Raw genomic sequence first — 15,634 nt, 5'->3', positions numbered from 1 at the left:
ACTTTCAGTACATTTGCTGCTTGGTGGGAAGACATGACCTATGACGTGACACTACAGGCAATGCGCTCGTGGACTTAAGGTTCTCACAAAGCGTAAGTTTCAGCGAAAATTGAGCTTGACTGTTTTGATAAAAGGGCGATGATAATCATCATCAGTTGTGGTCACTAGCGTATAGGACAGAGGAGGCATAGAGGAGAGGACTCTCCTCTGTGCCTCCTTTATTTCTAGTTATTTTATTCCATCTGTTTATCCTGGCGCTGGTGTTGGTTACTGGCGCCATGCACTTACGTACCCATTGTATTCACAAGTGATACGCCTTTTTAATGCCGACGTTTTGTAAAAGAATGACCCGTTCATATTATGAACCATACACCTGTGTAAGTTCGGCTTCTAAGCCTCCTTAACCCATTTGAAAAGCGACATGACACGTTCGTTCAGGAGGGACGATAGGAACAACTGCACTATAGTTTATCTTTTGTATTATTTTGGCATATCGATGCGAATAATCAATGTGAGAATATGTACACGCAACATATCGTTTCGCAGACGACAGCGCGTCAGACGAACGCATTGCATTCTGGACAGGCCCTGGTCACACGTCACCGCAGACGTCAACATGCACGTGACCATAAAGATGGCCGCGCCCATGACCCATGACAACACCTTTCCTTTCTTTTGTAAGCAACGTATTTGCTGTTTCTGCGCGTCGTTTCGTAACTTCTTCCGACCTCGGTAATTAGTTCTATTCGATGTCCATTGTAGATGAAGCCTCGCGAGGCTGACCACTCCTATAGTTAGGAATTATATAGTTACCACATCTTCATAAAGATGTGATAACGACACCTGCGCTAGGACTCACACAGCCCCCAGAAATCGACCTCTGGACTGGTGCCGAGCTTTCAAGGGGGGTGGGGATCTCAGAAATTCCAGGGGGTAGGGGTGGTGTATGCATGATGCCACTCTTCCCAGCCGATATACGATGCACTCACACTTGGGAGGAATGAGCTACCATTTCGCGTAAGATGCATCGTAAAAGTTACACTTTCAAAACTACTTTCATGGCTCATTTACGTTGATGAGAATATGTCGCCGGCAAGCACTAAAACGAAATATAAAATTAACCCGAATTTGCAACCCGAATGGAAGGTTGCCTCGTTAGGGTGAAACCCGATTTTTAGCTGGCAAATTGCTCTGACTGAAACGTCTTTAGGAATGCACACTAGCTTGTTTGAAGCAAACGCAATTGCATCACCGTTTGTACCAGACGAGTACAGTTCGTTTGAGTAATAGAGCCCTTCTCACGAATTTTACAATACTGGAAATGTTTCTACCGGAATTCACACGAATTTAAAGCGGTTGATTTCCATGATTTTTACTCCCCCCCCCCCCCCCGAGTTGGGAAAAAAATATTTCCCGAAAACTTCAGGCTGTAAATATAAACATGGTCATATGACCTCAAAATCACGCTGCCTGTGACGCGTAAAAGGTTGTGATTTTGCCTCAAACGACCGCTTGAGGGGGGAAGTGACAAATGGCGGGCAGAGCCGTATATTAAAAGGGAGTCTGGCCATTAATGGGTCATGTCTATACCTGAAGCTCCACCCACTTTTTCAGCTTTCCGACCAATGAAGTCTTGAAATATGGGGCGCTATCAATCAGCCTATCCTCACTATTTTCCCCCCATCCAACATGGGCAGCGCCATTTTGGGTGGCAAGTGGATTGGATGGGATTGAAATGGATACCACTCGCAATCTGCAAAAGTAGTGAATTGTTGGTGCAAATTTGATAAGCGTCACCTAGGGAGCGTAAGGCACGTCGGGAATTGTCGTCTGCTTCCGTCGTTGTACCGCTGCCGGCAGAACCACCTGCTGGGACACGTTCTGTTGTCGGTATGATTTTTAAACAAATCTACATGAATAGTTGGAATATAAGAGGCAAGAACGTTTATATCCATGAAATCCAGCTGTTAAATATAAGATTGTACAGCACAGCGCCATTTTTGCTATGATTTCGTTGTGATCGCCGTGTTCACTAGGCCTAACACCGGCGACCAAACGTATTATTTTCAGTTAGATATCGATGGATGAGCATAAGTTGAAACTGATTTCCGAGAAATTTATATTAGGATGTATATTTGCAGCGTAAAATCAGGTTAGTCTGTGAAAATTTTTTGTCACAAAATCCCCGCTTCATTGTGTTTGTTTTCGTCGCCATTTTGGGTGGCAGTGTGGTGCCATGGCGACCCCCTTGGTAAAAAGCAAACCAATCAGAAGAGCGAAACTGTGATTGACAGGTCGAGCCTCTTTTTGTGACTCCTCCCAATGGCCAGACTCTCCTTTAATATACGGCTCTGATGGCGGGTATTCCTGAGATAAAGTCAGATAAAGTTTACTTTAGCTGAGAGCTGTAAAGAGTGGAGGAATTAGGGACAAGGAAGGACTCAACCCAGCTGGCTCTGAAGTGCACCGCCGCAGGGAGACCATTGGATTGGATTGGATAAGAAAATAAAAAATACGGAGAGGTTAGTCCCGACCCAGTCAGGACTGGCTACTCCAAAACGCGTTTGTGGGTGCAACAATAGAGCCAGAAAAAACAAAACAAAAACAAATACAAACAAACAAACCGGAAAGAGGCAGACCACACCTCCATACCTTAAGAAGATTCCTGTTATCCGCTGCTGCTGCTTCTTCTTTTTTTTTCTCGTGAAATTGACACATACAATATATCGGAAAGGGTTAAAAACTGCGTGGTTCGGTAGTTCATATTTTAAAACCGCTAAAATGGTCTTGTCTCGTCTTTTTAGCTTCCCAGCAGTAGTGTGTTTTTCTAGCGATTTTAAAATATGACACATACAAGCCATGCCACAGAAGCTCATGCTCGGACAAGTGACAGCACAAATCTGTATCAGTACTTCACACAGTATAACACAAACAGGGTTGCTAAAGTTACTTGTAAAAAAGTATCTGAATTATCTGTAACTGTATCTGAGCCACAGCTACGGATGCCCCGTGGGAGAAAGTACACTGCTACAGTTACAGATACTTCCAAAAATGTACTCAGTACTTTTATAGTTCACTAAAACATCTATTTGGGCCTGTTGGTAAGATACTTCCATTTCACTAAACGCGCTAAAAACAGGACAGCGCTCTATATGTGTGTGTTGTCCTGTTTTCAGTGCTCTTTGTGAAATGCACTTTTACAGTTGCCTTTTTCCATTAAATTGACTGGATTAGATGTTATTAGTAGCATTGTGATTTACATAGCAGATTACCTAACAGTCACATGATGTGATAACGCATTGTTTTTCTTTCTTTCTTTCCTTTCTTATGTATTCTGCCCCAGATATGAACCATGAAATATATTTATTCCGAGAAAATAGACTGGACACTGACCAGATAGCACACACAAACAAACCAGCAACGTATCTCAGCTGTTTGCTTTCTTTCATAACATTTCTCTTCACTCGTATACCTTTTGTTTGCACGAGGGAGCGCACTCATTTCAAAATTCGTCTCCGTCATGCGGGTTCCAAGATTTGTGTCGAGACCCCCCGGGCTAAATAACCGCTCCACCGCGGCACCCCTTGGCAACCCAGTGTTATATTTGAAAAATACAGATGATTACTAAGCACTCAGGTAGACTTGCGCCACCTGTCGATACTATAGGAAAATATCAACATCAAGGAAATAAACAACATAAAAGAAAAAAATTATTCCTGCCCTTTTTGGTGGACGTATCATTACAGGAGTACAGGCAACGAAAAAGAAAAAAAAATGCGTGAAAGAAAAGAAATGACGCTGTAAAACACGTTTTCTGTGTTAGTAACGTTGCGTTTTTGTTGGAAATAATCAGAAGTCAAATGGTCCTCTTTACGCAGCATCTGCTGTTCTTCATTGCAAAATCCCCGCCTAATCGCTTAATCAACGACCCCGCGACAGCGTGAACACAGGTTGCGCCATCTTACGGTTTCCGCTGTCATCGCAACTTCCCGCTTCCTCCGCAGTGCGGCGATGCAAACCCACGCATGCGCAGTACCGCTGCCGCAGCAGACGAAAAACACAAGCAAAAACGCGCACCGGAGCGTACGCCGTCGCATCAAAGCGTGCTTCGCCGGCAGCTGCGGGAGAAGCATATTTACAAAACGCCGGTTTCAAAGACAGCACGACTCCACGCACAAAAACGACCCAGACGTTCTTCCAAATTGGAAACCGAAACCGAAAGTAAATCGCAACAGAAGTCATCTGCACAACGGTTCACTATTTGGGATCTACACATGTGAGACCTACCGCGCCATGGAGCCGGTGTGGACCTATTGACAGGAGGATTTCGGGGGACTTGAGGTGCTTTGATGACGCCTTACTTGGAGGACCGGGCGTCAGGGGCGGACGCCCCAAGCCCCTCGCGAAAGGCACAGCCACCCAAGTCAATCATGGTGCACGGTGAGCACAAGACCGCAGCTTCGACCGCGACTTCGAAAGCCCACGTCGAGGATCCATCACCTACGACGTCGGCTAACGGGAATATCCCCAATGGTGGAAGGTCAAGCAGGAATGCCAATCATAAGAGGTGAGTCGGTGAAAGTGTTCACCTTATGTGAAACCTTGGGCACGAGATTTGCATTCGAGAGGATGAGATTTCGCGCCGGAGAGATTGCTGCGCAATTCGGAGGATTTTGTTTGGTGTTTTTTTTTTTACGATTCTGCGAGCGGAAGTGGGGGGAGGAGGAGGATGCTGTGCTTGGAGTGTGTCAGTTATGTTGTGTATGCACCTCGTGTTTTGGAAACACGAATCGTACGTACAACATCAGTGTCTGGCGCGTGAAAAGTGTAGCAGTTTGATCACGTTGAAAGGGCAAAGGTGAACTGTCACGGATGGGACTTTGTGCAAATTTCTGGATGTGGTCGGGGCTTTCACAAAATCTGCATTCAACTTTCTTAATCATAATGGTTAAGTTGACTGGCCGTGTGTATAATTCCGCTGTTGATATTATTCGTGTATTGTTAAATAAGCCAGTTAATAATGCTCTAAGTAATGAATAGTAAGCGAAGAGCGCACCGGTCCAATTCACGCTTCTGCAACATGAAGTGAACCCTCACTTCAGTTCATTACTGTACTTTTGTGTTCAGATATTTAAGCATGATTATCATTGGGGGATCAGGGGGAGGGGGCGTGCGGTGCGGCACCCATAGCTGCTTGATTTCGGTCTTTTCTGTTAAAGCGTTTCTTGTTAGTATTCTGGTTAAGATTTTAGGGGGTTTGGGGAGGGGGTTCTGGGACATATGTGGTCGTAGTGCGACAGGAGTGGTACTTCTCTATACAAACTAGAAAAACATATGAAAAAACAAAAACAAAATGACGCCAACAAAAATTTATAACAAACACAGCAGTGGGACAAACTGGAGGGAAACATATTTCCACAAGTCAGGAAGTTATATACTGTATTCAGCTGAATGTTTTCGGGTCCTTTCGATACGCTCCTTTCGATATGCTACTGGAAGCCTTGGTCATGAAATCTGTGACCGTATTTTCACCGTATTACAACGCTACATGAGAAAAGCGTATTACAAGGGATGATTTTTTGTCTTTCACACGCCATTGTGAGGGCAATCAAGGGAACTGTGCTTTCCTCATCCACATAGTCGAAGGAAGAAAAAATGAAGACGTGTATTAATTTATTAATTGCATTATTACAGTTTTTGTAGGCGCTTTAAAACATGCATGAACATCCTGTTCACTTAACGTTCTCTTAATCTCTGACATCAGTCAGATGTAAAATACTAGTTTAGTATATAAATATAACCTTGACTGCATGTCAAACCAATTCAACAATGTTTTTTTTATGGAGCCGATTGCTATTGTTTGATTCCATTTGATATGACAGTTATTACATTAACGTACGGGAGTTAAACCGGCAGCTGTCATCACGTCCTACGTGTAACCTCAAAATAGTCAGAAGTCCAACGATGTAACAATACAATTAAACACGTGCGCCGATAGATATGCGAAATTTGTTATCTGCACATTCGGTGGCTGCACAATACACTTCACTTCACGAGGGGCAGTGGCTATAGCATGATGCAACTATCGTGGCATAGATATGTCGAGGTTTTTCCATGCTCTCAGTGAAAGCACCACTCGCTTCAATAGGGACATCGTTCGACCTATTTTGCATAAACAGATATGTACTTTTTTTTATCTTCTTTGACGCAATCAACCGAAAGGGAAACGTGATATCTGAATGCCCTTATTGTTGCGAAGCGGGACTGGAGTGCTACAAACGAATAAGGGCACATTTATCAGAGCACAGAAACATGTGTATTACGAAGAGTGCGCCCATCGCAGTGCGCGGTCACAGTGTCACGTGGTATTCTTCTTCTCCTTTTTTCTTTTGTATTTCGCGGGCTTTCCTTCACGGCACAAAAACAAAAAAAAACAAAAAAACACACAAAGCATACTTTGTTTGACACACCTCTCTTAAAACGATATCTTAAAATATGTTTAATATTGCATAATTAATTAAAAAGACGCAATGAGAAAATACTTTCAGTTGGTTTCATTTGGGTAGAGCGCTCTGTCGCTTTTCTTTACTTTTATGTTTGTCAATCGACAAACAAGCATATGTGTACACCCTGTACCATAAAAAGACATGTCCCAGTGGGAAAAAAAGGAAATGACCTAGTTTCAGTCACATTTGCGGCTCTCACACCAGGTGTTACGTCACATTGAATAAGGCAATTAATTAAGGAACGCTCGCAAGAGTTTCAAAGGTAAAATGGCATAATTGCGCAATCATATTACTCTGGTGGTGCATTGAATAAAGACCGTAAATGTATAGCGGCGCAAAAGGGACTGTCTCATTTCGCATAACGTATCACGTATAACAGCAGATCAGACTGCGGTGTCCTTTATTGGAAGACCTTCTCATGACTTTCTTTCTGTTTTCCCATAACGCAAAACCTCGTCGTAGCACTAAAAAGAGAGAAATGACGCTGTTATTAAGTGACAACACTGATGATAAGTCTCACGGTATGGTGAATTATTCTTCTGCGCTTGGACCCGAAGCTTTGAGATGAGGATAAGACGCCCCAACAACAACAATAACAACGACATCAATATCAACAAACAAACAAACAACACTAAAATAAAACGAAAAGAAGAAAGGCGGACAACCGTTGTGCGGTCGTCTGCTGGAAATACTAAGTACATATTCAAAGTCCAAAGCAAAAAAAGAAAAGACAGAAAGAAATATGAAAACTACGAAAGAAAAAAAAAATGGTAGAGAAAGGTCAGATGGAGTGTATGCACCTTTTGCGAACAGGTGAGCACCATCCCTCAAACAGTGCAGTACTGTGCATTGTAACGGACGCACACAAAAGCAGACGACACATTGATGATGGGACTTGCGGGCCTTTGCGCGGAAAATAGTAACTTGCGCGGCTCGAATAAAAAGTATAGCCCTTTAAAGAACGTTAGGTCCACCACAAGAGTTAAACATAATAGCGGTGTCCTTCAGATCTCCCATTGTTGTCTGCCTGGCGGTGGGTTTCTGCTGTGACGGGGAACAATGACCGTCATCTTTGGCGGATTCCAGTGTCTAGGTCAAGGTTGCCAGCGGAAGCGCGCCTCCCGCTGACATTCACTTCCGGAAACTCCTCCTTTTTCTTTCTTTGACGGATTTTGCGTCGCTCTTGCGTATTTGTCTTTGATGTCTGCGCGTTGTTTCGTTTGATTGCGTATCCGATCTACGTGCGTCCTTTTGCTTTATTTTTCTAACAGAGCTCCTTTTGTTTTATCTCGCCTGCGCGAGTGATTGTTCTAGCCGCTGTTTTTCAAACGAGCAGTTTAGGCTGTCGTACCCGTTGTCCGCGCAGTGTGTGCCTGACCAGTGCCCTGTGATGAATCACAGCCCAATGACATTGGAATTTAATGGAGTTGAGATCTTCACTTTACCAGATCTTTACCCATACCCAAACTTTATTCTCCTCTCCTATGACATGACTTCACTGGTTCACCAATAACCTTTTCTTCACCTTTTGTTTTTCCCCCTTAGGTTTTGTGCGGCTCGTTGTGATGTGCTTCCTTGTCATGTGCAAATTTGGACTGTGTGTGGCCTACTAATATATTTTTTGCTTATGTGCGAAGAAAAAAAAAAAACGGAATGCGTAAGATGTACCTCCAGTACAAACAGCAAGAAATATGACTCAAAAAGTCGCCAACGCTGCCACCTAGCGTGAATGCATTGCCATTCCCCAAACTCACACTTCCGGGATGCTGCATTTCCAACAGAATGCGCTAGCAGTCATTTAAAACAAGGGCAATCGATCACCAGATGTCGCTCACCTCTGCCAATCCCCACTCTGCCAATCCCAGATCGCGGTCGGTCAGTGACGTCACTGAGCATTTATCACGCAGGAGGCCGCAGGGAGCAGCCCCCTCTTTAGGGATCGATACCCTTTTTCCAGGGAATGGACGTAGGATCGTTACGGGAACTTCCCTGCTAAAAAAGTGACCGCGTTCTCCGAGCTCGCATATCACCCTACTTTTTTTTTTTTTTTCTGCGTCAAATCGATGGTGTTATTGGTAAACATTCGGGAGCCGTTCGTGACAAACGCCGACTGCTTTTCCGGGTATAAGAAAGTGAAAACTCGCTGAAATCTCATCTTCGGCTCATAACCAACCACAAGTTTAAACCGCGGTGAAATAACTGTTGTGGGAAAAAGAAAAAAAAAAGTTTTGAATACGAAAGTAATTTGCCACTTCAAATTGCTCAATATGAAAGAAATCCTCACGGGGGTGGCGGTGGTGCTGATGGAACAGGCGGGGGTGGTGGGGCTGCTAATGAAAGCACCACCGCAGCGCCGGTTTACACTTTCCTAGCCAACCATCGTCCCGAACGACATCGTTCTCTCCCTGATTTGTTGCGAATTGGGGGCGTACGCCATTTTAGTGACACTTACGCAACTATAGTAATTGTCACAAAAAGGCGTACGTCCCGCCCTTTCCACAAATCAGGAATGAAACTGTATCGTTCTATGTAATGGCTGATTTGGATAGGATTGGATAGGATTGGATCGTATTGGACTGGCTTTGGAATAAAAAAAATATGGTGCATGGCTGATCTTCATCGTGTTACGTCGTGAAGTTCCCACGTTAAGAGACATCTCCCAAGACGATACGGTGTGACGTGACGTAGATTCTGAGTATATACACTTCAGGTCGTGGGAAGCTTTCCATTCGGATTTAGCTGGTTTTTCCTTTGGCTGTAGGTCTTAGGCGGGTTCAGTCTTGTGAATCCTGTGTACAACCAGCTGTACGAGACCACGGATCATTCCCGAAGGCCACAGAGTTCGCCGTCAGACTTACAGGAAGGACGCGATACGCTCTTTCGAAGTTCTAATCACGACCTGCTAGATTATAACGACCATGTCGATAACTTCTCTCGAAATGTTTCACGGATTCACATAACCGACTAGCAATATGCGAGCGATTTGGTGTACGTATACCTTTTTTTTTTAATTTCGTGTTAGCGCCGCGAAGCAACTGTGGCTATGAGCGGCGTACAGATGTGGACAGATGGAGAGAGGAGAGCAGGAAGCAGTGGGGGACAAGGGGGTTAGTATGCGTCCTGGGCCGACTTCAGGGGGAACTGTGCCGACATTCGTGCGGACAGTCTTCAGAAAACCCTGGGAAAGCCGTGGACAGCACAGCCGGGGGTAGGATTCGAACCCACCACCTCCCAGTCTTCAGAACGCGACCTTGGCTACCATTAACGGCCCTGGCGTTAACGGTGAGAACCTGAAAAGACAAATGGACGGACATTTTGTTTTTTTCCAAACTCATTATATGTTGCCAACGTCAAGGTTATACTGGTTCGTTCAGCTGTCAGCTATTCACCACCATCCTATGTCATTTATCGAAGAACGAAGAAGAAGAAGAAGTGGGGGAGGAGGAGGTGGTGGCATTGTGAATGAGGACGGCGACTACTGGGGGTTATAGATAAACTGCGTTTGATAAATGGACTCAATCCTCGCAATCAGCGCCCACGCCCACTCGTTGTTATGCTCCTGCGAGCTCCTTAATTCACGTGCGAGAGCGATAACAAAAGAAAGGCCAGGAAAAACGAGAAAAACCTGCCACGATCCTGATTCCAGTCCCGTCCCCTATAGGAGGATACTTATACACATGGTGACGGAAATATAGAGTGCGAAAAAGATAGGGCAATTAACGGCAGCAGAACAAAGCTGGACGTGCCGAACGAGCGTTGACGAGAAATACGGTCAACACGTCCCGCTGACCGTGAGATGTAATCGACGGGCCATACTTTACGTTATCTTTACTGACGTACATATTTCCATTTCCAGTGACGTATGGATAACTTCTGGAGCAGAAATTAATTTTCGGTTTCTCGGCACATTCGTGCGAAAAAAGCGGCAGGCGGCGAGTGCTTCACCGCATAGCGTGCTGAAGGTCAATCATTCCACAGAATGATGCGGTTACACCTCCTGATTTATAGAAAGTACGGGGGGCGTACGCGCCTTTTACATTCCAAAAAAGAGAACTTCACCGCATAGCGTGCTGAAGGTCAATCATTCCACAGAATGATGCGGTTACACCTCCTGATTTATAGAAAGTACGGGGGGCGTACGCGCCTTTTACATTCCAAAAAAGAGAACTTCACTGCATAGCACGCTGTGGGCCAACCATTGCCACGAACGATAGGTTTATTGCTTCGGGCTCGAAGAGAGGGAGGGAGCGTACGCCTTTTTGTGTCAATTATCATCTATCTAAATTGACAGAAAAAGGCGTACACCATCTTTCTCTTCGAATCAGAAGCTGTACGCCATTTTTGTGACAATTACGAGCAGCATATAATGCCACAAAAATGGCGTACGCCCACGGGACGTACGCCGCTGAGGGTAAATACATAAATGCATACCAAACGGTAACGTAGAGACGAAACGTGAAATTTCTCAAGCGGCAGCCACATGAACGATAGAAAAGACCCAAGTTCTACGGAAAGACACAAACAAACAAACAAAACACACACATTGGTACGTTGTAAACTGCTACCGCGCACAAAACGCTCCTATTTTTCGTTGCCTCGTTTTTCTCGGTGCACTTGAATTCTGCATGGGATGGGCGTAGCCTGAAACTCCCATGAAAGCTACCTCGTATTTATCGTTTTCGTCATTTATTTTTCTGCTACAGCGTTGTCTTTCTCTTCTTTCGATGCTACGAGCCTGAATATTTGATACGAGGATCAGTCATGTTATACAGGCGCACTCTTAAAACAGAGAGGGAAAAGTAATTGGAGCGTAGAAAAAACACAAAAACACAAAAACACAAAACAGAGGCTGACCGCATGACACGCTCTTATAGCCGACCATCACAGCGAATTACTATCTTCTGTCCCCCGATTGGTTGAAAACGCAACCTCGCAACCTCGTGCGTTTCTACGGGAAACAGGCCTTGCGCAAAGACGTAACTCCCCGGACTGAAACCGAAACGCATATCGGCTCGGTTACGGTTACGGTTCAGTGTCACAACTCTGAACGCAGTTTTAGTTACGGTTACGGGATTCGCCGTTTAAATATTTGCGGTTACCGGTAACCAAACAGTTGAACCATTTTCTTTTCTTTTTTTCGGTTTTCTTTCGTTTTTTTTTTTTTTTCGGATGTCGCAAAATGAGCTACAAAGTGCGAACGGATAAAAATGATCATATTTATCTGTTGCGCTTTGAAAGGGTGGTGCAGTGCCATCTGCCAGGTCTAAGAAAGAGTGAACTCTTTCTTCGACGCACTTTTGTCGTTTTTGACATTCCCCGTAAAATAATTGGTTGCGGTCCCTATTATCTCGTGCACATTCATTTCGCCCGTGATGTAACAAGCTACAAGGCAAGAAAAACTGCGAGCGCTCAGCGGTTAACCAAACAGACAACAAACAACGTGCAGCGACGCTTCGTATCTTAAACGATCACAATAATGCAGTTCATAACTCGTAAGGGACATACGCAATACATGTCATACGATGCGTATGCAATCCGATTATGAGTCCAAGCCCATAAGATGGTGTGTTGTCTGCACAACTTCTGAATGAAAAAAAAAAAAAAAGATCTACTTCAAACAGATGCAGGCATTACACCAATAATCAGAGTTGTAAAGCGATACAAATATCGCATCCAAAGTTAATTGTTCGCGTTCACGCTTGAATTGGTAACCGAAATCACATTTTTCGGTTCAGGTTACGGTTTCGATTAATTGCCGACTGCGAATTGCGTTTACGCTTCTTGAAAAGAAATTGGGTTCCAAGGGGTTTTCGATTCTGTTCCGGTTTCAGTCCCTGCCATCCGCAGTGCCACATCGGTTTGTATTCATTCTGTACTTACCTGACCTCCAACTCTTCACCCCTTCACCCTTAACTTCTTTCTGGCTACAGTCGTGACGGTGCTCACACTCGCGACATTCTCACGCACAGCGCAGCTATGAAATTAGATATTATGTTTGGAGCACAGCGCCGGAAAGAAGAACCCAAAAGCCTTTTCAAACAAAATGCGGACGGCAGTACTGCTTGGGTCACCCGATTTGTGGTGTCGCCTTGCGAGAGGCGAATATGTATGGGCCGAACATATATGTATGGGCTGCTTCAGGGCGAGTGCTACAAACCTTTCGGCTTAGACGGGCCTGTTTTATTATATTTGTAGTTTGCTTTCTTGAGTAAAATTATTATTATTATTATGTAAGCGAGTGCAAAAAAAAAAAAAAAAGGAATACCGTTTCGAGCACTAGATTCTCAGGACTGGCATTGTAAGCGCTGTGTGTAGGCAACGTTTATAGCCTAATTTATAGCCGCTGGTAGATCCAATTGAGAGCCTCCGAGATACCGGCATCCGTACTATCCGATCACACTTGTACGTCGGCAACTCGGCATACAGTACGTATGCACTAGTAAGACAATACGAAGAGCAACTAAACATTCCATAATCAGTCAGTACAGGCGGTAGTGACTTGTGAAAACAATAATTGTAGCATAAATACATGGTGTGTGCAGAAAAACATGACCCGCATTTAGGCACATAGCTTGTTGCCTACCTAACTAACGAACTTCCGGTGGCGCACGATGGCGCATTTATGTGTGCGAAATCTGCAGAAAATTGTGGAAGCCATACTCAGCTTAAAAAATAAACGGAACAACGAAACGTCGGCTTCCGTGCATCAGAATAGGGCAACATGGTCGACAACAGGGTGTATGTGAAAGGGCAACACGGTAGACGTAGGAGAGTTGTGTTCAAGTACCGCTAGGGGAGCTATCGGTGCATAAATCGGAACGATGTCCCACATGGATGCTCATCGGCAGTACCCCTAGCGGTGCCTGCACATAACTCTCCGGAGACCGAAATGCACTACCATGCACTGTCACGCCCCGCCCTATTCTAATGCATGGAAGCCCATGTTTTCGCGCTCTGTTTATTTTTTTACACTGAGTATGCCTTCCAGGATTTTTTTGTAGCTTTCGCACGCATAAATACGCCGTCGTGCGCCACCGGAAGTTCCTCGGCTAAGTAGACAACGAGTTACATGTAAAAATGCGGGTCATGTTTTTCTGCACACACCCTGTAAAGAAAAGGTTGGAGAAAGCACGTGACACGCGTCTGTCCACTCAGAGTGCAGCAATAAGGGGGCATTAGCAGACGGATCACAACACTATGGTGAAAAAGATGAAGCAACGCGGTGGTGGTGGTAGTAGTGGTGGTGGTGAAAGGGTTCGTGGACTTCACGTGTAGTTGTTGCGGTACCTTATTTGAGAGCGATCCAATGAGACCATTCTACGTGCACGAGGGGAAAGAGAAAAGCTGAGGGGCTGCGCCAAAGGTTGACCCCCTACTTGCATAGCATATACATAATCGTACTTCGCTTCATATCTCACTTCATTTGCCCTTTCAATAAATATTTCCATATCTCTATAGCGCGTTCCTCAGGCAAGCAGAACACGCTTGTAAAGTCACTGTTTTGTAATTGTAGCCTTAATTTAATTACCTTTCTGAAAGTGAAATTGTAATTCAATTACTACCGGAAAGTATTTTTTACATACCTGGATACGAGCGTACTCAAATAAAACCTACGTTCGACTCACATTGTGTGTTTTGCGAAACATGAGCACTTTTTAACAGGTGTTCGCCGGTTGTGAGTGTCAGTCGCCAACCTGTGCACCAACAGAAGCCAGACCGCGCCTGGAATGCGTGACTCATGCACGTGCTGCGGCCCCTCGTACTCGCTTGTCGCACGCGATCAATACTGCCTCTCAGCGCGTGCTATTTGCATACCACACGTAAGCCGGAACGGGGTGAGGGGGTTATACGCGTGGTGTGTTGTGTGGCAAGACGTTTCAGTGCCTCTGGAAGTGGGTTATCGCTCCGTTGCATGCGTACAACTTGTTTGCTGGCGATGTTTCGTGACAAAATGGACGAGCCGATGTGTGAAAGGAAAAGAACGCGTTTGGCACTTTATTTTGGCAGCGTTTCGCGAATATTTTATTACTTTTTCGCAAGAGCGGCAATTCCTGTAACAGCCCGTCCGCTCTTCGTATGTTAGTAGTACAGTAGAAGAAAAATGCAGTAATTTTAGTGTGTATATACACTTGCATTGCCAAATCATTAATCCCTTTCGGGATTAAGTACACAGAAGCTTATGCCAAGTTTAGGTACTATTTTTTTTCACGTAAAATAAATTTTATTTGTTTATTTCCAGACAGGGAGTAAATTTCAAGACTAAAATGGGGCAGTAATTGCTATCCAGGGGACTATAGAATCGGAAATTGCTCCCCAATTCACTCATTTTTTCATCATTCTTCTTCTTTTTTAGAGTATATATGATCACACTCTAACGGCACACACTCTTTTTATTTTTTAATTTTAATTTCGCGTTAGCGCCGCGAAGCAAATGTGACTATGAGCGGCGTACAGATGTAGACAGATGGAGAGAGGACAGCAGGAAGGAGTGGGAGACAGATGGGCTAGTATGCGTCCTGACAGACTTCAGGGGGAAATGTGCCGACATTCGTCCGGAAAGTCTTCGGAAAACCCAGGGAAAACCTCACACACTCTAACGGCGTTCTAACACAAACGCGGCCTACTACAGTCAAAAGTCAAAACCAGGCCAGGCACAGCAGGAAATTGAATCATCGCCAGGCTGAGTCACACCTCTACCTGTACCTAAATGTCTATTTGTATTTTAATTCTACGTGGCAATAAAATTCACAATTCATTTCAATTCAATTCAAATCCCAGATGGCCATTGTATCAGGTATTGAAATATGCGCACCAGCTCCCGTGGCATATTGTGGTTAGGACGATCGCTTTCCACGCAGAGACTGGGAGGTGACACGGGTTCGAATCCTGTCACCGGCTGTGCTGTCTCAGGTTTTCCCTGGGTTTTCCGAAGACTTTCCAGACGAACGTCGGCACAGTTCCCCCTGAAGTCGGCCCAGGACGCATACTAACCCCCTCCTGTCTCCCCACTCCTTCCTGCTGTCCTCTCTCCATCTGTCCACGTCTGTACGCCGCTCGTAGCCACAGTTGCTTCGCGGCGCTTAACACGTAACTTAAAAAAAAAAGAAATATGCGCCATTTAGCATGTG

The 15,634-nt window shown here is 44.8% G+C and overlaps 1 protein-coding gene across 1 annotated transcript in view; it reads right to left on the bottom strand.

Moving 5' to 3' along the window:
- The window catches only part of LOC135397502 (venom phosphodiesterase-like), a gene marked incomplete at its 5' end in the record, with an annotated part of 48,228 nt that extends 43,806 nt beyond the window's left edge, over window positions 1–4,422 (bottom strand). Inside the window, one exon of the mRNA XM_064629106.1 lies at window positions 4,288–4,422. Coding sequence (XP_064485176.1) covers window positions 4,288–4,422 — 135 coding nt within the window. The remainder of the gene's footprint in view (window positions 1–4,287) is intronic.
- Between the last annotated feature and the right edge of the window lie 11,212 nt (window positions 4,423–15,634).

The sequence above is a fragment of the Ornithodoros turicata genome, chromosome 6 (assembly GCF_037126465.1).
Source record: "Ornithodoros turicata isolate Travis chromosome 6, ASM3712646v1, whole genome shotgun sequence".
In the NCBI taxonomy this organism is placed as follows: Eukaryota; Metazoa; Arthropoda; class Arachnida; order Ixodida; family Argasidae; genus Ornithodoros; species Ornithodoros turicata.
This window is presented reverse-complemented; position numbering and strand designations above follow the sequence as displayed.